The sequence below is a fragment of the Heloderma suspectum genome, chromosome 1 (genome assembly GCF_057233095.1).
Source record: "Heloderma suspectum isolate Gila_16-S chromosome 1, 16-S_ref, whole genome shotgun sequence".
Classification (NCBI taxonomy): Eukaryota; Metazoa; Chordata; class Lepidosauria; order Squamata; family Helodermatidae; genus Heloderma; species Heloderma suspectum.
This window is the reverse complement of record NC_139458.1, coordinates 261,797,448-261,824,004: the sequence shown is the minus strand read 5'-3', so window position 1 is coordinate 261,824,004 and position 26,557 is coordinate 261,797,448. Positions and strand designations below refer to the sequence as shown.

The window sequence follows — 26,557 nt, the reverse complement described above, 5'->3', positions numbered from 1 at the left end:
CGCCGGAAGATGAGCCCCTCAGGTCGGAAGGTGTCCAATATACTACTGCGGAAGAGCAGAGGGTATTTCCAAGTAGCGCCAGAAAGAGTGAAGCGGCTGGGCCAAACCCGAAAGGACACTCAGCTGTGGATGTGTCTGGTGGTGAAAAGAAAATCCGATGCTGTAAAGAACAATATTGTTTAGGAACCTGGAATGTCAGATCAATGAATCAAGGTAAGCTGGACGTGGTCAAACATGAGATGGCAAGATTGAACATCGACATCTTGGGAATCAGCGAACTAAAATGGACAGGCATGGGCGAATTTAATTCAGGTGACCATCATATCTACTACTGTGGGCAAGAATCCCTTAGAAGAAATGGAGTAGCACTCATAGTCAACAAAAGGGTGGGAAAAGCAGTACTGGGGTACAATCTCAAAAACGATAGAATGATCTCAGTACGAATCCAAGGCAAACCATTCAACATCACAGTAATTCAGGTCTATGCCCCAACCACTGATGCCGAAGAAGCTGAGGTTGATCGGTTCTATGAAGACCTACAACATCTTCTAGAACTAACACCAAAAAAAGATGTCCTCTTCATCATAGGGGATTGGAATGCTAAAGTAGGAAGTCAAGAAATCACCGGGATAACAGGCAGGCATGGCCTTGGTGTACAAAATGAAGCAGGACAAAAGGTAATAGAGTTTTGCCAAGAGAACATGCTGATCATAGCAAACACTCTTTTCCAACAGCACAAGAGATGACTCTACACATGGACATCACCAGATGGTCAATATCGAAATCAGATTGATTATGTCCTTTGCAGCCAAAGATGGAGAAGCTCTATACAGTCAGTAAAAACAAGACCTGGAGCTGACTGTGGCTCAGATCATGAGCTGCTTCTTGCAAAATTTCAGCTGAAATTGAAGAACGTCGGGAAAACCACTAAAGCATTCAGGTATGACCTAAATCATATCCCTTATGAATATACCGTGGAGGTGAGGAATAGATTTCAGGGATTAGACCTGATAGACAGAGTCCCTGAGGAACTATGGACGGAGGTCCGTAACATTGTTCAGGAGGCAGCAACTCAATCCATCCCAAAGAAAAAGAAATGCAAGAAAGCAAAGTGGCTGTCTGATGAGGCTTTACAAGTAGCTGAAGAAAGAAGGGAAGCAAAAAGCAAGGGAGAAAGGGGAAGATATATCCAACTGAAAGCAGAGTTCCAGAGAATACCAAGGAGAGACAAGAAGGCCTTCTTAAATGAACAATGCAAAGAAATCAAGGAAAACAACAGAATGGGAAAGACTAGAGATCTCTTCAAGAAAATTAGAGATCTCAAGGGAACATTTTGTGCAAAGACAGGCATGATAAAGGACAAAGAAGGCAGGGACCTAACAGAAGCAGATGAGATTAAGAAGAGGTGGCAAGAATACACAGAAGAACTATACAGGAAAGATCTGAATGTCCCTGATAGCCATGATAGTGCGGTCACTGAACTTGAGCCGGACATCCTCGAGAGTGAAGTCAAGTGGGCCTTAGGAAGCATTACTAACAACAAAGCTAGCGGAGATGACAGTATTCCAGCTGAGCTATTTAAAATCCTCAAAGATGATGCTGTTAAAGTGCTGCATTCAATATGCCAACGAATCTGGAACACTCAACAGTGGCCACAAGACTGGAAAAGGTCAGTTTACATTCCAATTCCAAAGAAGGGCAACGCCAAAGAGTGTTCAAACTACCGCACAATTGCGCTCATTTCACATGCCAGCAAGGTGATGCTCAAAATCCTACAAGTGAGGCTTCAGCAGTATGCGAACCGAGAACTACTGGAAGTACAAGCTGGGTTTCGAAGAGGCAGAGGAACTAGAGATCAAATCGCCAACGTTCGCTGGATCATGGAGAAAGCAAGAGAATTCCAGAAAAACGTCTATTTCTGCTTCATTGACTACACTAAAGCCTTTGATTGTGTGGATCACAACAAACTGTGGCAAATTCTGAAAGTGATGGGAGTACCAGACCACCTTATCCGTCTCCTGAGAAACCTGTACGAGGGTCAAGAAGCAACAGTAAGAACCAGACATGGAACAACCGAGTGGTTCAAAATTGGGAAAGGAGTACGACAAGGCTGCATATTGTCACCCTGCTTATTTAACTTATATGCAGAGTACATCATGAGAAACGCCAGGTTGGATGAATCACAGGTCGGAATTAAGATTGCCGGGAGAATTATCAACAACCTCCGATATGCAGACGATACCACCCTAATGGCAGAAAGCGAAGAGGATCTAAACAGCCTCTTGTTGAGGGTGAAAGAGGAGAGTGCAAAAGCTGGTTTGAAACTCAACATTAAAAAAACTAAGATCATGGCATCTGGCCCCATCACTTCCTGGCATATAGAAGGGGAAGAAATGGAAGCAGTGACAGATTTTACTTTCTTGGGCTCCAAGACCACCGCAGACGGTGACTGTAGCCATGAAATTAAAAGACGCTTGCTCCTTGGGAGGAAAACTATGGCAAACCTAGACAGCATAGTAAGAAGCAGAGACATCACCTTGCCGACAAAGGTCCGTCTAATCAAAGCTATGGTTTTCCCAGTAGTAATGTATGGCTGTGAGAGCTGGACTATAAGGAAGGCTGAGCGCCGAAGAATTGATGCTTTCGAACTGTGGTGCTGGAGAAGACTCTTACGAGTCCCCTGGACTGCAAGGAGGTCAAATCAGTCCATCCTAAAGGAAATCAACCCTGAGTGCTCATTGGAAGGACAGATACTGAAGCTGAAGCTCAAATATTTTGGCCACCTAATGCGAAGAGAAAACTCTCTGGAAAAGACCTTGATGCTGGGAAAGACTGAAGGCAAAAGGAGAAGGGGACGACAGAAGATGAGATGGCTAGATAGCATCACCGATGCAATGAATATGAACTTGAGCACACTCTGGGAGAGAGCGCAGGACAGGAAGGCCTGGCGTGCTGTGGTCCACGGGGTCACGAAGAGTCGGACACGACTGAACGACTGAACAACAACAATCCACTGGCTTGTCTATGCCATTCCTAATGTCAATTTTACAATGTGAAATTACTAGAAATGGACAAAACCAAGCTACTCAGCTCAGTATGGATCCAGCCTTTCCAAGCCTTTTCAGTCCTTTGGAAGACTGAAAAAAACATGGCCATTCAGATACCAGAAGAAAAAAAAACACAAGCCCTACACTTTCTTCAACCTCCCTTGCTGTTGGTTTACCTCCTCCCCCACCTTTCCCAAACAAACCTTAGGGAGAGACAAGGGAGGGAAACCAGTAGCAGGGAAATGGGACATGTAGCACTAAAGCAAGTTAATTACAAGCCCAACTGAATGTTTGGCTAAGCTCATAACCGGCATGCTTTTCCAAACAAATTCATTTCTGGACTCAGAATTCTTTAATTCAAAGTATGTATCTTCCAAATGTTGCTCCAGTTGGTGGATCTCAGGGTTCTAGTAAAAAACAACAACCAAGTAGAACCTGCAAGCCTGAAGTCTGCCCACCCCTGATCTAACTATTCATGTATCTGTGTTTAGATCCTTCTTTTCCCTTTGTACCTTCTAGCTGGTGGGTCCTACTGTCTTGGGGGTCTCTGCCCTCTTTTCCAAATGCTGCTCAGGCATTTTACAGAGAACTGTGCAACCCACCCATGTCTAGTAGTTAGTCCCAGTAAAGCTGGGCTGAGGATGTCCATGGTTTTGCCCAATGGGGTAACCTCACCCACCGATGCATCTGCACAGTCAATGTCTGCTGCATCTTCCAGTCCTGTCAGTTCTTCACCTAGCATCCTGATTGCCCTTCCCAGACCCTTGCATTTCTTCCACACTCCTAATTTGCACAGCAATTACGAGAGTGGGGGATCTGAAATAATAATCTGTTAGGAATGCCATCTTTAAAACCCACACTGATTTCTAATGACAAGCCAATAAAACATATTGAATCTTATCTTACTTGTATCCTCCTTGGATGTAATACTGGAAGAAAGTAAAGATGCATTTCCCAGGATGTTGATCACAGTACTGGATCTTCCCTTTTCCCACTGTTGTCTGTGAGGGTTTGGTGGAACATCCCCTGGGGAGACTTCATAATGAAATGTTTTACGAAAATTCACTAGTGTCTTCAGTCATTTCTGTGCTCCAAAGAACAGATATATTTCCTTAACAGGGAATTCCAGCTATAGTATTACTATACCATCTGATCCCTGTATTAAACATAAATTATATTTGGACTCTAAAAAAATCAAAACATTTTCAAATAAATCTCTATAGGATACTGCTAGCAAGACCATTTAGAAATCTCTCAGTACAATCCAATGTATGTCTAACTCAGAAATATATCTTCAATGGGTCTACTTCCAGGTAAGCGTATACAGGATTGCAGCTTCAGAGGAGCAATTAATAGATCATCTTCCCTGATGTAAAACCCCACAATGACCTCAACAGAACTAGTCTCAGACCCTGGTCTGTTAAGAGATCACTTTAGAATTCAACATACCTGTTTTATCCACACCTGTTTTATCCAGTCCCATTTCACATAAACCTTTAGAGATGGCCTCTGCTTCTAAATGGCTATTCTTCCTTCTTGAAAATTTTCCTTCCTCCTTTAAATGGTTTAAAACAGTACTAATTGTAACTGTGCAATCCTATACATGTCTGCTTTACAGTAATCCCCACTGAGTTCCATAAGACTTACTCCTATGTAATCCTTTATAGGATTGTAGCCTAAATTAACAAAATACATACAATCTAGATGTTTTTGTTTCAATCAGTAAGCAAATATTTTAAACAAATTTGTGAACATGAACTGTTCTGCAATTATATTTCATGCTATGAGGCAAGAGAGAGAATCTTGGTTTCTGGCACGGAGGGAGCAATCCTATAAAGATCGACGGTCGCCTCTGAGCCCAGGGGCGACCACCTATCCAGTGCAGGGCAGGAGGAGTGGCAAGGAGTGGATCTCCTCCTCACTCCCCCTGCCCTGCTTTCGCGGCTAGACAGCTGATTTCAGCTGTCTAGCCATGGGACCTTGGAGCGTGGGAAGCGGTGGCCAGACTACACATAGGATGTATCGTACCAGATTTCCGACTTCCCTGCCCTGGCCCGCCCCCAGGAATGCTCCGTTTTTGCCGCTCCACGCTGCTCTTACGAGCGTGGGGTGATCCGTGCTGCCTACGAGGCAGTGCGGGAGAGGGAGTTCTCTGGGAACCGACCTCAGAGCGAGAGCTCCAAGCCTGGTTCCTGGGAACCAACCTATCCTATGGCCATCCAGCTGCTGACTAGCGGCCATAGGATTGTGCCCTCGGCCACTTCTCGGTGCAATTCAATGAAAATGAATGGAAAATACAGTGTCTGTTACAGTGAATATTCAAAATACAGAGCCTAAGGATAATCACAGTGACACGATCCAAACAGACCGGCATGTAAGCAGAAAGTGCATCTATTTCCCACGACAGGAAGAGATTGCCAGTTTGCCTTTCCAACAGCAATTCTTCATGCTACATTGAATTCCACTGAATGTTCCTGACTTCAGGAGCTGCAGTGGGAAGAGAGGACCAGAAAAGCCCTGTGTGTGTGTGCACAGCCCTTTGGTTCCAGAGCATAGTGATTAAAAATTTAACTCCTCTTTTATGATGTCAAACACCTGGTTCACAGAACACTGCAACCCACCGTAGTTTATTAGCCATGGCAGCTTGCGGCACCTATGGGCTCCAGGTTGCCAATCCAAGCTGCTGTGGCTTCTCGTTACATGTGAACCCAATTAGGGTGGGTTGTTGGAGTGGTTGACAAGCCACCCAGAACCCATGGGCTGTTTTAGGGTTGTGGGTGGCTTGTCAACCACTCCAACAACCCACCCTCACTGGGTTCACACATAACAAGTAGCTATGGCATGCTCCCGTTGCAGCCACCGCAACCCATGGTGGCTTCTCGTTACATGCAAACCGGGCCAAAGTCTATGGGAGAGACCACAGCTTAGTGACAGAGCACATGATTTGCATGCAGAAGGCCCCTCCTAGGTTCAATCAGTGGCATCTCCATTAAAAAAAAGAAAGATTAAAGTAGCAGGTGATGTGAAAGACCTCTCTCTGCCTGAGAGCTATTGCCAGTCAGAGTAAACAATACTGGGCTAGATAGACAACAGTCTGACTTGGTATAAGGCAGCTTCCTATCTTCCTATGCACAACTACTTAAATAATATTAGATATTATTAGGCCAGTAATGCCCCTGAAACCTTAATATTAAAAGATAATATGTCTATATAAAAAAGTATATGTTTTCCAGAGTCAAAAGTATGGAAATACCTCTGCTGAAGAAAAAATTCTGATATGCTTTGCCAGGCAGTTTCTTGTAAGAATTGTGCTAGCTGATGGTCGGTTCTTAGGACTCTTCTTAAACATTTGTTTTATCAAATAGTGAAGTTCATAAGTATAGTACGATGGAAGAGGATTGTAGTATCCTTTACATATCTTAAGTATAAGTTGTTTCCAACTATTGGCCTGAAACTAAATGAACAAATAGGGAAAGAAAGCAGATGGCTAAATAGTAATATTTATTATTTATAAAATGCCTCAAAGACCTAGGTGCTGTACCAAAATTAATCAATAACTTTCTACAAATACATGTGAAAGATGTAGCAGTGCATACTATATCAGGGGTGGGGAACGTCCAGCCTATGGTGTCCCCTGCTCAGCCCTGCCCCACCACCTGGGGAACCAATTAGGCTTTTATTAAAAGTTTTCATTTGTGCCAATGGTTAAAACCAAAAGAGACTGAGAAGAGTGCCAAAAGGTTCTCTCCAAACTGGGGGAATGGGCATTAAAATGGCAAATGCAGTTCAATGTAACCAAGTGTAAAGTGATGCACATTGGCACAAAAAACCCGAACTACATATACACTGATGGGATCTGAGCTGGCAGTGACTCTGTGTGCGGCTGCTGTGAAAAAGGTAACTTTTACGTTGGGCATAACTGGAAAAGGAATTGTAAAATTGTATTGATATGTCAATATCATAATGCCCTTATACAAATCTATGGTGAAACCACAGTTGGAATACACTTCTGGTCATTGCACCTCAAAAGGATATTGTACAGTTGGAAAAAGACAACCAAAATGATCAAGAGGCTGGAGCAGCTCCCCTTTGAAGAACGGTTTCAAGGCTTGGGGCTCTTTAGCTGAGAAAAAAAGCAATGAAGGGTAGACCTTATAGAGGTGTATAAAATTATGCATGGTGTGGAGACAGTAGATAATACTAGAACCCAAGGCAATTCCATGAAGCTGAATGGTGTGCAATTCAGGACAGATAAAAGGAAGTACTTCTTCACTACCACAAGATGTAGTGATAGCCACCAACATGGATGGCTTTAAAAGGGGATTAGAAAAATTCATGGAGGATAAGGCTGGAAATAGCTACTAGCTATGATGGTTATATATTACCTCCAGTATCAGAGACAGTGTGCATCTGTATGCCAGTTGCTAAGAACATGAACAGAAGGGTACTGTTGCATTCATGTTCTGCTTGTGGGCTTCCCATGAGCATCTGGTTGGCCACTGTGTGAACAGAATGCTGGACTAGATAGACCTTTGGTCTGATCCAGCATGGCTCTTCTTAGATTCTCTTTTTAAAGCCTAATTTCCATGTGCAGGGGCAATTTGGACTGTGTGCGTGTATTTTCAGTGGGTGAGTCACAGCTGGGAAGGCAAGAATTAATGATAAATCATTAATCCCTCCCATCCCTGCACATTGTGACCCCCACCCCTCTAAAAATCACCCCATTCAGCAATTAGGCTTTTTTTTAAAAAAGCTTCCATTGGTGCCAATGGAAATTTTTTCCAAAGCCTTATTGCTGTGGTGCCGGGATGAGGAGAGGAGGTAGCTGGGGAGGGAAGGGGAGAAAGAGAGAGAGAGAGAGAGAGAGAGAGGATAGGAACAGAGCATAAGCAAGGAAGGAAGAGAGAGAGAGTGCATGCGCGGGGGGGTGAGGGAGAGAAATAGAAAGAGTGCGTGCAGGGGAGAAAAAGAGGGAATAGAATGTGTGTGTGTGTGTGTGAGAGAGAGAGAGAGAGAGAGAGATTGAGAGAGAGAGAGAGAGAGAGAGAGAGAGAGAGAGATCCAGTTCGCACAACATGCTGGGCTCACCGTCAGTTATGAGTCAGTTATGAGCCATCATGAGCCACGGCATGTGCCATTTGGACAACATGCTTCTGGCGTGTTGTCCAAACCCAACTATTGGGGGTTATGAAATGGTTATACCCTTTTATAACCCTTGATTGGTGTGCGTACATGCATGTGTGCTAGTATACACAAATGCATGTGTGAGAATGGCTATGCCACACTGATTTTGATATATGCACATCAAGAAGCCACATATGGGTCTCCAAGTACGAAAGTAACATAGGAACTGGCCCTGAGTCAGTTCCTGGAAGTAATAAACATAAGAAAGGTACTTACTGGATGTTTAAGAGTGCACAGCTCATATAAAATGCATCCCAGGGACCATATATCACTGAAAGACAGGTTTGCAAAGCAAGTTAGGTAAAGGCCGTAGTGTAGTGTCACATTTACTATAAATGAAATACCCTGTGAGTGCATGACAATTATATGACAGAAATAAAAACAAGCTATAAAATGAAATATTGTGTGGAAAAATGCAGAATTGTGGTATAGTATATAGTTAGCAAACATGCAGAAAATGCTACTGTATAATTAAATGGCCTCCATGTTACAAGTCAGGATGGTCAGCTTGCATCCCAGGTACTGCAAAAATCACTTATACCATTGTGGTGTGAGGAAATCCTGCCCTTACTCTACAGGCCCTACCCTCCTGCTATAGCACTGCTATAGAGCAGGGATGGGTAACTTGAGGCCCTCCAGATGTTTTGGCCTACAACTCCCATCATCCCTCACAATTGGCTATGTTAGCTGGGGCTGCTGTGAGTTGTAGGCTAAAACATCTGGAGGGCCACAACTTGCCCAGCCCTGGAAACTAGTGCTAAGAATCACAAGCAACATGGACTGGAGGTTAACATAACAGAGTTTTAGAAAAAATGAAGGGCCAGGGGGGCGTGTACCAATGCACACATCCTTACTGTTCATTTCCTCCGATCTGCTGAAGTCCAACCAGTCAGCTGGAGAAACTGGAAGGGAGCATCAGTAAAACAAAAGGAAACACAGCCAAGATCCAAAGAACTATGCAACCAGCTCTGTGACCTCTATGGGGATTTCAAACTTGTTTTTCCTTGAACAGAGGCTCAACAGCAAGCTTGAGAAATTAGGGACACAACTTGACATGATGGCAACAGGGCCCAACCCCAGTCTTGCTGTTTCTCTATAAAGCCAGGGGGCTGAGGTGATTTAAAGTCTAGCATCGGTGGGAGGGCAGAGTTGACTCCTCTCCCACTCACACTTTCTCACTAGAAAATTGTTTTCTATTACCTGCTTTTCTTCTGGCAGGATTACATCCAGTGTCAGAATGCCACCTGGAAAATATGGCCTTTAAAAAAGCAGTTTCAGGTGGGAAAGCAAGGGGGTGAATGCTCGCTAGCATAAACTGCACTTTAAATTTCTCCCTCCACCACCACCATTTCATAGGGATCTGGTGGCAGATTTGATTCTGCACATGGGCCTGCCACTGTCATGCCTAGTTTGGCCCTCAGAGGAGTTTCAGAAACACTTTGTGATACGGTATAACGGTTAGCTGTTCAAAGTGTGATGTCAAAACTTCTATGGGGCTGGTGCAAGCTCTTTGCATGAACCTCTTGAGATTCCAGCCATTATCAGGAATAAATTTACCACTATATTATCTAAGATTTACAGTAACCCAATGGCAACCTTGACACTGTACCTCTACTTTTGTCAGTGGCTAGTTCAAAGAGCTGTGGAATGTAAGGCAACTTCAGTTCACTTTCCCACATACTGGTATCTCACCGACTTGGGAAGGATCAGAGGATTGCCTCTTTTTTTAATGGGAAGGCTCCATCCCTTAGTTCCTAGCACTTAGGCAAATACTGCTGTCTCACATCTGCTGAGGACACAGGGAGCCAAAGTTAAGCATTTTAAAGAAGAGGGCTGCCTGCATGCAGAGATGGGGTGTCCTCCCTTTGAGATAAGGCATGTGGTTATGCATGGATTATCAGGTTTTTAGAAGCAGCCTTTATCCAGTAACCTTTTGTACAAATGGTATAGCAGAGCTATTTGTAGAATTCTGATTCTATTTATAGATTGGGTTGGCTGGACTGGGGCAAATGCTGTGTAAAATCCCAGTGTTTGGAACAGAGTTCCCCAGCTCATAAATTCATATTGCCCCTCACATACTCAGATGTTTCTTTCTGTCACTATATTATTCCTTGCCACAAGTGCAAAAATCAATACAAGGTTCTGAATCAAATTTGCAAGTTGAGCAATTTTTTCCAGACTATGCATAAATTGATTTTTGCATTATTTATTTAATGCTACGCATGCTCTTTAAACTCTGATTAATCCTTACCTTTTGTTGTTGTAGGGTGTGTTCTCCCATATTTCTGGAGGCACATAATAAGGGGTTCCCACATATGTGCAAGCATATGCCATTGGGCTTGTCCAGAAACAAACACAAATAATGTTAGGAACAACAGACTAACATTTCTACAGCAGCTAGTAACTAATTTTTTTAAGTGTGGCAAAACAGAGCCCCTCGTTCCAATATGATATTTACTTGCCTGGTAAGAAGAAGTGCAGATCCAAAATCTCCCAGTTTTACTTTCCCATTTTGTGTGAGAAATATGTTCTGCATTATGAAATAGGAAGAAGTGTTCATTCATGTGTGTATATATATATGAAGCACAGTTAATCAAAGGCTACCACTCCCTACATTAGTACCTGCATTATTAAATCAGCACTTAACTGTTTGCATCCGTGGACAGCAGCCCCATCTATGGCCCAGTATAGATGGCTGTTACTACACCATATTTAACATTATGCCTAGTTTAGCCCTCAGAATAAAGTGGCTATTAAGAATAATTCCCAAAATAATATTTTCCACTTTTTTTAAATAAAAGGAAATTATGTCCAAATGTTCATCCATGGAGATTTCCCAGCTCAGTTTAAATGGACATCTCCCTAGGTAAATCAGGTATACATCTGTAGGACTGCCCTACACTCAGGACACTCAGCTGTGGATGTGTCTGGTGGTGAAAAGAAAGTCCGATGCTGTAAAGAACAATATTGTTTAGGAACCTGGAATGTCAGATCAATGAATCAAGGTAAGTTGGAGGTGGTCAAACATGAGATGGCAAGATTGAACATCGACATCTTGGGAATCAGCAAACTAAAATGGACAAGCATGGGCGAATTTAATTCAGGTGACCATCATATCTACTACTGTGGGCAAGAATCCCTTAGAAGAAATGGAGTAGCACTCATAGTCAACAAAAGAGTGGGAAAAGCAGTACTGGGGTACAATCTCAAAAACGATAGAAAGATCTCAGTACGAATCCAAGGCAAACCATTCAACATCACAGTAATTCAGGTCTATGCCCCAACCACTGAGGCCAAAGAAGCTGAGGTTGATCGGTTCTATGAAGACCTACAACACCTTCTAGAACTAACACCAAAGAAAGATGTCCTCTTCATCATAGGGGATTGGAATGCTAAAGTAGGAAGTCAAGAAATCACTGGGATAACAGGCAGGCATGGCCTTGGTGTACAAAATGAAGCAGGACAAAGGCTAATAGAGTTTTGCCAAGAAAACACGCTGATCATTGCAAACACTCTTTTCCAACAGCGCAAGAGGCTGGACTCTACACATGGACATCACCAGATGGTCAATACTGAAATCAGATTGATTATGTCCTTTGCAGCCAAAGATGGAGAAGCTCTATACAGTCAGTAAAAACAAGACCTGGAGCTGACTGTGGCTCAGATCATGAGCTGCTTCTTGCAAAATTTCAGCTTAAATTGAAGAACGTAGGGAAAACTACTAAACCATTCAGGTATGACCTAAATCATATCCCTTATGAATATACAGTGTAGGTGAGGAATAGATTTAAGGGATTAGACCTGATAGACAGAGTGCCTGAGGAACTCTGGACGGAGGTCCGTAACATTGTTCAGGAGGCAGCAACTCAATCCATCCCAAAGAAAAAGAAATGCAAGAAAGCAAAGTGGCTGTCTGATGAGGCTTTACAAGTAGCTCACGAAAGAAGGGAAGCGAAAAGCAAGGGAGAAAGGGGAAGATATATCCAACTGAATGCAGAGTTCCAGAGAATAGCAAGGAGAGACAAGAAGGCCTTCTTAAATGAACAATGCAAAGAAATCAAGGAAAACAACAGAATGGGAAAGACTAGAGATCTCTTCAAGAAAATCGGAGATCTCAAGGGAACGTTTTGTGCAAAGACGGGCATGATAAAGGACAAAGAAGGCAGGGACCTAACAGAAGCAGATGAGATTAAGAAGAGGTGGCAAGAATACACAGAAGAATTATACAGGAAAGAGCTTAATGTCCCTCATAGCCATGAGAGTGCGGTCACTGAACTTGAGCCGGACATCCTCGAGAGTGAAGTCAAGTGGGCCTTAGGAAGCATTACTAACAACAAAGCTAGCGGAGATGACAGTATTCCAGCTGAGCTATTTAAAATCCTCAAAGATGATGCTGTTAAAGTGCTGCATTCAATATGCCAACGAATCTGGAACACTCAACAGTGGCCACAAGACTGGAAAAGGTCAGTTTACATTCCAATTCCAAAGAAGGGCAACGCCAAAGAGTGTTCAAACTACCGCACAATTGCGCTCATTTCACATGCCAGCAAGGTGATGCTCAAAATCCTACAAGTGAGGCTTCAGCAGTATGCGAACCGAGAACTACTGGAAGTACAAGCTGGGTTTCGAAGAGGCAGAGGAACTAGAGATCAAATCGCCAACGTTCGCTGGATCATGGAGAAAGCAAGAGAATTCCAGAAAAACGTCTATTTCTGCTTCATTGACTACACTAAAGCCTTTGATTGTGTGGATCACAACAAACTGTGGCAAATTCTGAAAGTGATGGGAGTACCAGACCACCTTAACTGTCTCCTGAGAAACCTGTACGAGGGTCAAGAAGCAACAGTAAGAACTAGACATGGAACAACTGATTGGTTCAAAATTGGGAAAGGAGTACGACAAGGCTGCATATTGTCGCCCTGCTTATTTAACTTATATGCAGAGTACATCATGAGAAACGCCGGGTTGGATGAATCACAGGTCGGAATTAAGATTGCCGGGAGAATTATCAACAACCTCCGATATGCAGACGATACCACCCTAATGGCAGAAAGCGAAGAGGATCTAAAGAGCCTCTTGTTGAGGGTGAAAATGGAGAGTGCAAAAGCTGGTTTGAAACTCAACATTAAAAAAACAAAGATCATGGCATCTGGCCCCATCACTTCCTGGCATATAGAAGGGGAAGAAATGGAAGCAGTGACAGATTTTACTTTCTTGGGCTCCAAGATCACCGCAGACGGTGACTGTAGCCATGAAATTAAAAGACGCTTGCTCCTTGCAAGGAAAACTATGGCAAACCTAGACAGCATAGTAAGAAGCAGAGACATCACCTTGCCGACAAAGGTCCGTCTAATCAAAGCTATGGTTTTCCCAGTAGTAATGTATTGCTGTGGGAGCTGGACTATAAGGAAGGCTGAGCACCGAAGAATTGATGCTTTCGAACTGTGGTGCTGGGGAAGACTCTTACGAGTCCCCTGGACTGCAAGGAGGTCAAATCAGTCCATCCTAAAGGAAATCAACCCTGACTGCTCATTGGAAGGACAGATACTGAAGCTCAAATATTTTGGCCACCTAATGCGAAGAGAAAACTCTCTGGAAAAGACCCTGATGCTGGGAAAGACTGAAGGCAAAAGGAGAAGGGGACGGCAGAGGATGAGATGGCTAGATAGCATCACTGATGCAATGAATATGGACTTGAGCACGCTCTGGGAGAGAGCGCAGGACAGGAAGGCCTGGTGTGCTATGGTCCATGGGGTCACGAAGAGTCGGACACGACTGAACGACTGAACAACAACTTCACACAATGTATTTGACATTGGAGTGGAAATCGCATCATCTGGGTATTGATGTAGAAGGAAACGTTACATGGGACCCATTTGACCAAGCTGTCTTGGAATCAAGCAACATGACATATCTTTCTATTAAGGACAAGACATCAGTATTTGAAATAGACAAGAAATACTAAATCACAGAATTTTAAAAAGGAGCTGTCCCCAGGGTTTTCATTTTTCTAATTAGGAAATGAATGGTAGAGATTTTATAGTAACAGTCATTACGCAGGTTTCAGTCACCTTGGATTTGAGGTCTCTGTGCAATACACGTTTGTCATGAATGTATTTCACACCCAGGCATATCTGTGCAAACCAATTAAGTATCTGTGGGGGAGAAAAGGGATTTAGTACATGGAATTGTAGTGTACAAGAACACAGATAAAGATAAAGGGAGGCAGCTGCAGGCCAGGCATTTTGCTTTGCAGCATGCCCAGCTGCCCGCTAAAACTTCTAAATGGGATGTGGAAGGGGAGGGGCTGCTACTTCCTGCCTGATATAGTTGGAGAAGGACTGTGGGGTGATCCAGGGGATGGTGCGGAGTGTCAGGGTGGAAACTGAGCCGGTAGAACCCCAGAGCAGTTCTGATTCTGAGGAGGATCAGCAATCCATGGGAGACGAGCCAGCTCATCCCTCACAGGCACAGCAGCTGGCAGATTCCTCTTGCCGGCATTCCTGAGATAGACAGTGACCCTGGCAGTGAGAAAGTGCGGAAGGGGGGCTTGCTAGACGGAGGGATGGAGGGCACGGAAAGGAGATGTAGCGCCCGTTTGGCACGCAAGCCACAGCTGCGTCCCGTGGACCCAAGGGAAAGAGGGAGGATCTCTCCTTAGCCCATAAGTTCAGGGTCTTCAAGTGATTCTCCTTCACACAGGGACCAAGCTGTCAGAAGCACCCTAGCGGCCTCTTTCAGTACACTCCAATAGCCAACTCAAGACACAGACGAAAGGATTCTTTTCAAGGCTTTAATCCTTTTTACAACTTAATGACTCTTTCAGATGCTAATCACCAGCGACTAAGCAATGAACAGCAGAGTAGCCTATGCTCCAGGTAGGCAGTTGGTCCCCATTTGAAGGAGAATCTCTTGAAGACCCTGAACTTATGGGCTAGGGAGAGATCCTCCCTCTTTCCCTTGGGTCCACGGGAGGTGGCCGTTGCTTGCGCGCCAAATGGGCGCTACGCCTCCTTTCCGCGCCCTCCATCGCTCGTTGCTCCCTGTGTCTGCGTTGAGCGTCTAGCAAGCCCCCCTCCTGAACTTTCTCACTGCCAGGGTCACTATCTATCTCAGGAATGCCGGCAGGAGGAATCTCTGCCAGCTGCTGTGCCTGTGAGGGATGAGCTGGCTCCTCTCCCACGGATTGCTGATCCTCCTCAGAATCAGAACTGCTCTGGGGTTCTATCGGCTCAGTTTCCACCCTGACACGGAGGGCTGCAGAGTGACCTAGGCTGCAATGGGGAGGGCGTGGGGCAACCTTGAGTGGGAAATGTAGCAGGGCAACCGGGAAGGGCCATGGAGCAACCTGTCCTGTGTTTGGTTAGGGAGGGCTGCAGGATGACCAGTGGCTAATGGGGAGAGCTGTAGGATGATGGGGAGGGCATACTATTGAGCAACCTTGGATGGGCTTGGGGATACCACCAGGCTGGGATGGAAGGATGAAGGAGAAGGGAGGGATGTATGTGTCCTTAGGTGATAAATGAATGTGGTATATGGTTGCATGTCTGTGAATGGATGGGTGTGTGGGGGAGTGCTTATATATAAGAGAGTTTAGGGGTAATCCAGTGGGAGAGCAAGCATGTATTTGGGGGCGGGAGGAGATGCTGAAAGAGGGTGTGTGGTTTGAACGGGGGGTTGTAGTGTGGGGTGTGATTTGGGGGTGATGAACTGGCCTGTCTTTTTGTGAAATGCATAGTGTATTAGAGCAGAAAACGGTGGGTTCAAAGGAGTGGTTTTGTGTTCTGAGGCTCAGATCCTACCTCTGCCTTGTACTCAGGGTCTTGGGCAAGTTACTTATCTTTTAGCTTCTCCACTTTGCCCTTCTGTGAAATGGGTGTTTGGCTGGCAGTGGAACCCCAGTCACAATTTTGTGAATTGGGTACCTCACCATGGCAGCCATTTTGTGACAGCACCCATGACACTTTCTCAAAATTCCTAATATGCCTGCTAGCCCTAAACGGTTGGGGGACACCTGCAATATATTATTATTACTACATCAGAACACCCACTGCAGAACAAGCCATCACTGCTCAATAAAAAAGTGTTTCTTTGACTTGCTGTCACTTCCCAGATAGCTGCTATCATTCCCAGTGTGGTAAGCTGTCATGGAGCAGCAGTGGGAATTAAGAAAGTAGTGTTAACACGATTAACAGACAAGTCTGAGGGGGGAAAGACTCAGGCTTAGAACAGTCTTCTCCAACCTGATGCCTTCCAGAGGTGTTGGACTACAAATCCCATCATCATCAGCCAGCATGGCCAATGGGCATTCTGGCTGGGGAAAATGGGTGTTGCAATCCAACACATTTGGATGGTGCGATGTTGGAGAAGGCTGCCTTAGAATAAGCTAGGCTTTAGCTAACACCCCACACATTTTAAAACTAGTTTCTGTAAACTTTTTCTTTAAAGAAAGAAGGTAAATGAACAGGCCTGGCTCTGGGGTTTGGGGGGGCTCTAGGCTGGCTGCCCTCAGTGGGCCCATCAGTGACAACCAGCCCACTCCCCAGCACATCACCTGCGGTAGGGCCCCTTGCAGCAGCACTGCTGCAGCCGCCAGCATCACCTTCCTCCTCACAAGTGAGTTTACCCGGCAGTAGCAGCACTACGATGGACCAGGAGACAAGCAGCCGCTCACAACCAGACAATGCTTGGCAGCTGTCATTGATTTCTCACAAAAAAAATTGATGGCTGCCTGGTGCTGACTGGAGCCAAGCAGCTACTTGGGTACCAGCCCATTACAGCACCAGTACCATGTTACCCCGCTTGCGAGCGTGAGGCTAGAGACTGCAGCACCAGGCACAAATGGTGCCTAAGCAAGGCATCAGCCCAAGTAAATACTCTAATATGCCAGTTGTTGACCCTAGGGCTGAAAATGAACATCCAAAGATGCCCAGTTCTGACCTGATACTGTGTTCTTACCGTATCTTCCGGAAACAACTTTCCCTTTTGAAGTTTAATCTTTTGCAATAGATCTCCATCGTCACAATATTCCATCACTATATATAGATGTCCATCAGCTAATGTTTAGAGAATTTAAGATTTGTTAGTAGTGCTACTATTATACAAAATGTATTACTAATGTGTTATTATTTGGACAGCATGAATAGATCCAATTCTACAAACTGAATAATGTAAATACAACAGTTTTTCAATGTCCATCTTTACCTTCAAATGATTCTGCATAGGTGACAATATTTGGATGTTTCATTTTAGCCAACAGAACAGATTCATTCCAGGACTTCTCTGTATCAAAGACAGACTGCAAACACACTGCTAGTCAGTAAAAACATAAACCTACTGCAATAACGAAAATACAGTATAAGTTACCTAGTGGGTATCTATTAGGCTTCAGTTTGTCTAGGAGAAACTATACATATTTTTAATTCCTGCTCCATGGAAATGTTGCAATGGAAGTATTTTTTAAAATTAAGTTTTAAAACATACAGTGTACAATACACACTAGTTAAAAGAGCAAGTAAGTTAAAAGCAAAAGGACTTTGCTTATCTCTGGAATATAAGCATTTGAAATTAAACATTTCTGAAACAATATCTTTGGATTTTGGCCTCAATCCACCTAAAGTTAGTCACAACTAAAACAATGGCACAAACAACTTGAGTCCCATTGCATGGGACTTCCTCCTAAGCGGGAAATCAGGTTGGAGCCTTAGAGAGCAATCCTAAATGGGCGAGGGAGCAGCGACGGGCAGGACTGAAGAAGTGGATCCTCCGCTGCTTCCAAAGCCCTGCCACCATGTGCTGGCCAGGGTGGGAGATGGTGGATTTGCCAGGCTTTTTAGCCTGGCAGATCTTTGGTCTTTTTTAATCCCTGTGCCAACTCCAGTCTGGTATAGCTGAGGGGCCTGGATTGGGCTCCTCTTGGGGGATCAGCAGGGTTTGGGATCCAGCAGGTCCAAAGCTGCAGAAGCTCCACTCTGTATCAGGGCCTCCTGCCAGTGGTAGCTTTCTGCCTGTGGAGCTCTCTATGGGCATAGTTGGTCCTCCACAGCAGTGGAGTCCTCCCTATCCCACTGGAGCTCTTTGCCAATTCCTAACCCATTCCAGCAAGCTGAATCTGGGGGTCAGGATTACTCTGACATAGATCGGAGTCTATATCTTCAGATATGTTAAACACCATTTTGGATTTTCTGAGAAGTTCCTAGGTTGGTACGTGTATGATCTTGGAGTTTTGCTCACATCCATATACAGAATGTTATCTTGCACGGGCTCCAATTAAACTTCCCATATCATGACCTGGTCTTTAGCATTGATTAAGGAGATTTTTTTTAATGGGTTCTCAGAACGTTTGGATAAAAAATAGTTACCTTGGGAAGTCTTATTTCTTTCATTGCGTATTTCTGACATCTGTTTTTATGATGGACCAAAAGAACTCTCCCAAATGATCCTTCTCCAAGTATCATTAGCACACTGTATTTCTCCATGGTTATCAAACTGCTTAATGTTTGCAGGTGTCTCTCCAAAGCTCAGTAGGTTGTGTTTTTCCCCCTCCCTTGTATTTCCTACTCAAAAGTAGCAAATAACAAAAGATTATTAGACTTGATTCCATATGGGACTAATCAATTTCTCCTGATGTGGAACATCCATCCATCCATCCATCCATCCCCCTCTCTCTCCAACTTCCATGCCAAAACATTTACAAATTATGAAGATACTTACACTTGTAACCAATCTTGACCTCAGCTTTAGCTACTTTTGCAGTCCCCTTATTGAGGAGTTTTGCATTATTTAAATACTCCAATACCAATAGGTAGATCCCCATTTGGCACTTTTTTCAGGGCACTGACTGCAGCCCATAGGGTGGGGGGAGCCTTGGGGGCAAAAATGGCCTCTGAACCTCCTGAAGTTGCCCACCCCAGCTCTAGGACCAAACAGATAGCTGTGTATACTAAACTGCACAAACAGCAGGTGCCTTGCAGGGGTACAACAAGAATGGAAGTGGAGCCAGATTGAGATCTAAACTGCCGTGCAGATACTGCTATATGCTCCCTTCATCCCTGAACTGCTAGAAGTTCCACAACAAAGTTTGGTCTACCTTCAACAAGAGAGACGACTGGAGACTCATAGCAAATTTGTAATTTTTATTCACAAATACACAAAGCAAACTCCTACACCTGGGATGACCTCTAGTCCCACATCAGATTTCCAAAGAGCAAATGCACCACAAGGATGCTTGTTTTAGCCAACTCCACCTAACAATGTCAATCTTGCTCTCCCAGCCAAAATCCAAGCTGATTCTTGCTGTATCTCTGTCCCTTCCCCAAACTCTGATGGGTATGAGAGGCTGGAGAGGAATCCCAAGCCATTAAGGACTACCAAACTTGTTTTATTATACCAATGATCACCCATCAGGTTAGTCAGGAAAAACCACAGTTATAGTAACAGAAACAGCCAAATTTATACCAATACTTTTTATTGGGCCAGCAGAATTAGTGGGGTAGCAAACATTTTTACATACTTTTTATTAACTTTATTTTTTACAAAATAATAAAGCGTAGACAATTATACAAAAGCAATGAGTGAGACCCCTTCATGGATCACTGCCTTGTTGTGGCGAAGGGGCTTGCGTAACTCAGTGAAGCCATAAGCTATGCCGTGCAGGGCCACCCAAGACGGACAGGTCATGGCAGAGAGTTCTGACAAAATGTGGTCCACTGGAGAAGGAAATGGCAACCCACTCCAGGATTCTTGCCAAGAAAACCCCATGGAACGTATCACAAGGCTAAAAGAGATGACGCCGGAAGATGAGCCCCTCAGGTTGGAAGGTGTCCAATATACTACTGGGGAAGAGCAGAGGGAATTTCCAAGTAGCGCCAGAAAGAGTGAAGCGGCTGGGCCAAACCCAAAAGGACACTCAGCTGTGGATGTGTCTGGTGGTGAAAAGAAAATCCGATGCTGTAAAGAACAATATTGTTTAGGAACCTGGAATGTCAGATCAATGAATCAAGGTAAGCTGGAGGTGGTCAAACATGAGATGGCAAGATTGAACATCGACATCTTGGGAATCAGCAAACTAAAATGGACAGGCATGGGCGAATTTAATTCAGGTGACCATCATATCTACTATTGTGGGCAAGAATCCCTTAGAAGAAATGGAGTAGCACTCATAGTCAACAAAAGGGTGGGAAAAGCAGTATTGGGGTACAATCTTAAAAATGATAGAATGATCTCAGTACGAATCCAAGGCAAACCATTCAACATCACAGTAATTCAAGTCTATGCCCCATCCACTGAGGCCGAAGAAGCTGAGGTTGATCAATTCTATGAAGACCTACAACACCTTCTAGAACTAACACCAAAAAAAGATGTCCTCTTCATCATAGGGGATTGGAATGCTAAAGTAGGAAGTCAAGAAATCACCGGGATAACAGGCAGGCATGGCCTTGGTATACAAAATGAAGCAGGACAAAAGCTAATAGAGTTTTGCCAAGAGAACATGCTGATCATAGCAAACACTCTTTTCCAACAGCACAAGAGGCGACTCTACACATGGACGTCACCAGATGGTCAATATCGAAATCAGATTGATTATGTCCTTTGCAGCCAAAGATGGAGAAGCTCCATACAGTCAGTAAAAACAAGACCTGGAGCTGACTGTGGCTCAGATCATGAGCTGCTTCTTGCAAAATTTCGGCTGAAATTGAAGAACGTCGGGAAAACCACTAAACCGTTCAGGTATGACCTAAATCATATCCCTGATGAATATACAGTGGAGGTGAGGAATAGATTTCAGGGATTAGACCTGATAGACAGAGTCCCTGAGGAACTATGGACGGAGGTCCATAACATTGTTCAGGAGGCAGCAACTCAATCCATCCCAAAGAAAAAGAAATGCAAGAAAGCAAAGTGGCTGTCTGATGAGGCTTTACAAGTAGCTCACGAAAGAAGGGAAGCGAAAAGCAAGGGAGAAAGGGGAAGATATACCCAACTGAATGCAGAGTTCCAGAGAATAGCAAGGAGAGACAAGAAGGCCTTCTTAAATGAACAATGCAAAGAAATCGAGGAAAACTACAGAATGGGAAAGACTAGAGATCTCTTCAAGAAAATCGGAGATCTCAAGGGAACGTTTTGTGCAAAGACGGGCATGATAAAGGACAAAGAAGGCAGGGACCTAACAGAAGCAGATGAGATTAAGAAGAGGTGGCAAGAATACACAGAAGAACTATACAGGAAAGATCTGAATGTCCCTGATAGCCATGATAGTGCGGCCACTGAACTTGAGCCGGACATCCTAGAGAGTGAAGTCAAGTGGGCCTTAGGAAGCATTAGTAACAACAAAGTTAGCGGAGATGACAGTATTCCAGCCGAGCTATTTAAAATCCTAAAAGATGATGCTGTTAAAGTGCTGCATTCAATATGCCAACAAATCTGGAACACTCAACAGTGGCCACAAGACTGGAAAAGGTCAGTTTACATTCCAATTCCAAAGAAGGGCAACGCCAAAGAGTGTTCAAACTACCGCACAATTGCGCTCATTTCACATGCCAGCAAGGTGATGCTCAAAATCCTACAAGCTAGGCTTCAGCGGTATGTGAACCGAGAACTACCGGAAGTACAAGCTGGGTTTAGAAGAGGCAGAGGAAGTAGAGATCAAATCGCCAACATTCGCTGCATCATGGAGAAAGCAAGAGAATTCCAGAAAAACGTCTATTTCTGCTTCATTGACTACGCTAAAGCCTTTGATTGTGTGGATCACAACAAACTGTGGCAAATTCTTAAAGTGATGGGAGTACCAGATCACCTTACCTGTCTCCTGAAAAACCTGTACGAGGGTCAAGAAGCAACAGTCAGAACCAGACATGGAACAACCGATTGGTTCAAAATTGGGAAAGGAGTACGACAAGGCTGCATATTGTCACCCTGCTTATTTAACTTATATGCAGAGTACATCATGAGAAATGCCGGGTTGGATGAATCAGAGGTCGGAATTAAGATTGCTGGGAGAATTATCAATAACCTCCGATATGCAGACGATACCACCCTAATGGCAGAAAGCGAAGAGGATCTAAAGAGCCTCTTGTTGAGGGTGAAAGAGGAGAGTTTAAAAGCTGGTTTGAAACTCAACATTAAAAAAACAAAGATCATGGCATCTGGCACCATCACTTCCTGGCATATAGAAGGGGAAGAAATGGAAGCAGTGACAGATTTTACTTTCTTGGGCTCCAAGATCACCGCAGACGGTGACTGTAGCCATGAAATTAAAAGACGCTTGCTCCTTGGGAGGAAAGCTATGGCAAACCTAGACAGCATAGTAAGAAGCAGAGACATCACCTTGCCGACAAAGGTCCGTCTAATCAAAGCTATGGTTTTCCAGTAGTAATGTATGGCTGTGAGAGCTGGACTATAAGGAAGGCTGAGCGCCGAAGAATTGATGCTTTCGAACTGTGGTGCTGGAGAAGACTCTTACGAGTCCCCTGGACTTCAAGGAGGTCAAATCAGTCCATCCTAAAGGAAATCAACCCTGAGTGCTCATTGGAAGGACAGATAATGAAGCTGAAGCTCCAATATTTTGGCCACCTAATGCGAAGAGAAAACTCCCTGGAAAAGACCCTGATGCTGGGAAAGACTGAAGGCAAAAGGAGAAGGGGGCGGCAGAGGATGAGATGGCTAGATAGCATCACGGATGCAATGAATATGAACTTGAGCACGCTCCGGGAGAGAGCGCAGGACAGGAAGGCCTGGCGTGCTATGGTCCATGGGGTCACGAAGAGTCGGACACGACTGAACGACTGAACAACAACAACAACAATGAGTGAGAGTGTGCGTATGCAACTCAGCCTTGTATTTAAGCACTAGCTTTGTACCTATAGGCAACCAAGAATTGCATGCAGGCAATTCATCAGGCTGGGAGAGGAGGAAATGAATGCTGTTCTTCCTCTGCGCTCAACATAGAAACCAAGTGAGCTACTAGGGAAGGGAAGCCCCCTCTACTGAGCCCAGCAGAGAAATGCAGCTCTGCCAGGCCAGCCCCTAGCAAAAAAAGTACACAGGCTAGTAACTTTTGTGGGCTTACTTACAAGGCTGTACTAACTTCTTTTGAGGTTGCAGGGAGGAATCACTACAGAAATTCACTTGAAACATACTTTCACAAGTCATAAGATACTCCTTTCCAGACCCCTGAGCCATCAAAGATGAAAAGGCTTTGAACCCAGAATGTTTGTTTATATGCATATCTGCCTCCCATTTACATACAGAGAGTGAAGGCCGAGAGAAACAAAAACCAAATTCCGAGCTTCATAGACATGTGCACTCTGTAGTAGTTTGTATTGCCATTCATTTGTGTCATTACTTGTAATCTAGAGGGAAATCAGGGGCCATAGTCACACAAACATTTACTTCTGTTCTATTTAGTGCTTTGTAATTCCTGTTCTCACTGAGAAAGCAGGAAAATGAGGAAGAAACAGGATTAGGGATTCCTCTTTATAGAGGAGTTTAACTCATGAATTTGTTCGTTCATGTGACTGTGACCAGAGTAGGCTCAGGTCTTCCCCTACCCAGGGAATCTGCCCATAGACAAGAGAATTTCTCTCCGGGGAAAGACATTTAAAAGGCAAGAAGTTCTCTTTCTTTTTTTTTAACCAATCTGTATTGTTGTTAGTGTCAACTTTCAAATTACACAAAAGTTATCAAGTTGAAATGAGCTCATGAGAATTCATCAAGCGTTCTCACCTGCAGATCTATTCATGTATAAGTACCTTGGGATCTCCCGAATACCCATGTAAAATATCTAATCTTGATTGCATATGTTCTTGTGAACAAAGTCAAGATACAAAGATCACCGGCAGAGTCAACTATGACGAAATGTATATGTTTGCACCAGCAGTTCCCTTAGGATATGCTTTTGGGAAAAGCTGGTGCTCCACTTCCAGGTTTGATTGCAGGAAAATTCCTCTTTAAAAGGAAGCATATTTCCTGTAATATAGAATCATAGAATCATAGAATAGTAGGGTTGGAAGGGGCCTACAAGGCCATCGAGTCCAACCCCCTGCTCAATGCAGGAATCTAAGTCAGAGCATCCCTGACAGATGGCTGTCTAGCCTCATCTTGAACGACTCCAGTGTGGGAGAGCCCACCACCTCCCTAGGGAATTGGTTCCATTGTTGTATTGCTCTAACAATCAGGAAGCTTTTCCTGATGTTCAGCCGGAATCTGGCTTCCTGTAACTTCAGCCCATTCTTCTGTGTCCTGCACTCTGGGATGATTGAGAAGAGATCCTGGCCTTCCTCTCTGTGACAACCTTTCAAGTACCTGAAGAGCGCTATCATATCTCCCCTCAGTCTTCTCTTCTCAAGGCTAAACATGCCCAGTTCTTTCAGTCTCTCTTCAGAGGGCTTTGTTTCCAGTCCCCTGATCATCTTTGTTGCCTTCCTCTGAACCCTCTCCAGTTTGTCTGCATCCTTCTTCAAGTGTGGTGCCCAGAACTGGACACAGTACTCCTGATGAGGCCTAACCAGTGCTGAGTAGAGGGGAACTAGTACTTCCCCGGATTTGGAAGCTATGCTTCTATTAATGCAGCCCAAAATAGCATTGGCCTTTTCTGCAGCGACATCACACTGTTGGCTCATATTCAGCTTGTGAGCGACAACAATTCCAAGATCCTTCTCGCTTGTAGTGTGGTTGAGCCACGTATCCCCCATCTTGTAACTGTGCATTTGGTTTCTTTTTCCTAGGTGCAGAACTTGGCATTTATCCCTTTTAAATGTCATTCTGTTGTTTTCTGCCCAGAGCTCCGGTCTATCCAGATCACTTTGAATTTTGTTTCTGTCTTCCAAAGTATTAGCTATCCCGCCCAATTTTGTGTCATCTGCAAATCTGATCAGCATTCCCTGCACCGCCTCTCCAAGTCATTAATAAAAATGTTGAAGAGCACCGGGCCCAGGACCGAGCCCTGCTCGTTACCTCTCCCTAGTTTGAGAAGGTCCCATTGATAAGCACTCTTTGAGTCCGATTCTGTAGCCAACTGTGGATCCACCGGATCATTGTTTCATCTAGCCCACTTTGAGCTAGTTTGCTCATCAGGAGATCATGGGGCACTTTGTCGAAAGCTTTGCTGAAGTCAAGGTATATGATGTCTACAGCATTCCCACAGTCCACAAGGAAGGTTACTTGATCAAAAAATCAGATCAGATTCATCTGGCAGGACTTGTTTTTGACAAATCCATGTTGGCTTTGAGTAACCACTACATTGTTTTCAAGGTGCTTACAGATGGATTGCTTTATCATCTGCTCCAGAATTTTCCTAGGGATTGATGTCAGACTGGCTTGTCTGTAGTTCCCAGGTTCCTCCTTTTTACCCTTTTTGAAGATAGGGATAACATTAACCCTTCTCCAGTCATCTGGCACTTCCCCCGTCCTCCATGATTTCTCAAAGAGAATAGACAGCGGTTCTGAGAGTTCTTCTGCCAGTTCCTTTATGACTCTAGGATGCAGTTCATCTGGCCCTGGAGATTTGAACTCATTCAAAGTAATGAGGTGTTCCTTGACCATATGCCTATTGATCTCAAACTGCAATCCTGCCCCTCCAGCCTGTACTTCGCCTTTGCCAGGGGGGTCATAGACCCTCTTTTGGGAGAAGACTGAGCCAAAGTAGGAATTGAGCACCTCTGCCTTTTCTTCGTCATCTGTTATCGTTTTGCCATCCTTATTTAATAGCTGAACAACCATTTATTTCCTCTGTCTTTTACTATGCACATAGCTGAAGAAAGCCTTTTTTTTGTTTTTAGCATCCCTCGCTAACCTCAGCTCGTTCTCAGCTTTAGCCTTCCTGACGCCATCCTTGCAATTCTGTGCCACCTGCCTGTACTCTTCCTTTGTTACTTGGCCTTCTTTCCACTTCCTATATGTGTCCTTTTTTGTTTTCAGGTCATCCCTAAGCTTTTTGTGACGCCACGTTGGCTTCTTCTGTTGTCTTCCACCTTTTCTTCTTGTTGGAATTGTTTGTAATTGTGTCTTGAGAATTTCCTTTTTTAAAAGCTCCCACCCATCTTGGACTCCTTTTCTCGTTAGCGTTGCTTGCCATGGGACCTTACTGATCATTGTTCTGAGTTTATTAAAATCAGCTTTCCTAAAATCCAGGGTACGCGTTTGACTACACTCGGCTTTTGCTTCCCTTAGAACCAAGAACTCAAGTACAACATGGTTGCTTTCCCCCAGAGTTTCTGTAACTGCTACTTTATCCATTAAGTCATCTCTGTTGGTTAGGATCAAGTCAAGGATAGCCGATCCTCTAGTTCCTTCCTCTACTTTCTGTAGGAGGAAGTTATCTGCCACAT

General features: G+C 44.2%; 1 protein-coding gene across 8 annotated transcripts in view; it reads right to left on the bottom strand.

Moving 5' to 3' along the window:
* Positions 1 to 26,557, bottom strand: part of LOC146359041 (serine/threonine-protein kinase Nek3-like) — a 37,363-nt gene that overhangs the window by 6,908 nt on the left and 3,898 nt on the right. For 6 of the 8 annotated variants that reach the window (XR_014786527.1, XM_084826451.1, XM_084826449.1 and 3 more), the window contains exons 2-11: positions 18,593 to 18,787; positions 17,436 to 17,529; positions 17,190 to 17,287; positions 14,303 to 14,386; positions 10,694 to 10,761; positions 10,483 to 10,569; positions 8,448 to 8,502; positions 6,301 to 6,501; positions 4,497 to 4,602; positions 3,954 to 4,082 (exon numbers count right to left, since the gene is read on the bottom strand). Coding sequence is in view for 7 of the 8 variants with exons in the window: in XM_084826451.1 (XP_084682577.1) it covers positions 3,954 to 4,082; positions 4,497 to 4,602; positions 6,301 to 6,501; positions 8,448 to 8,502; positions 10,483 to 10,569; positions 10,694 to 10,761; positions 14,303 to 14,386; positions 17,190 to 17,287; positions 17,436 to 17,529; positions 18,593 to 18,709 (1,039 nt within the window). In the remaining variant the exon portion in view is untranslated. The remainder of the gene's footprint in view (positions 1 to 3,953; positions 4,083 to 4,496; positions 4,603 to 6,300; positions 6,502 to 8,447; positions 8,503 to 10,482; positions 10,570 to 10,693; positions 10,762 to 14,302; positions 14,387 to 17,189; positions 17,288 to 17,435; positions 17,530 to 18,592; positions 18,788 to 26,557) is intronic. The other 2 variants (XM_084826452.1, XM_084826455.1) reach the window with 2 other exon arrangements.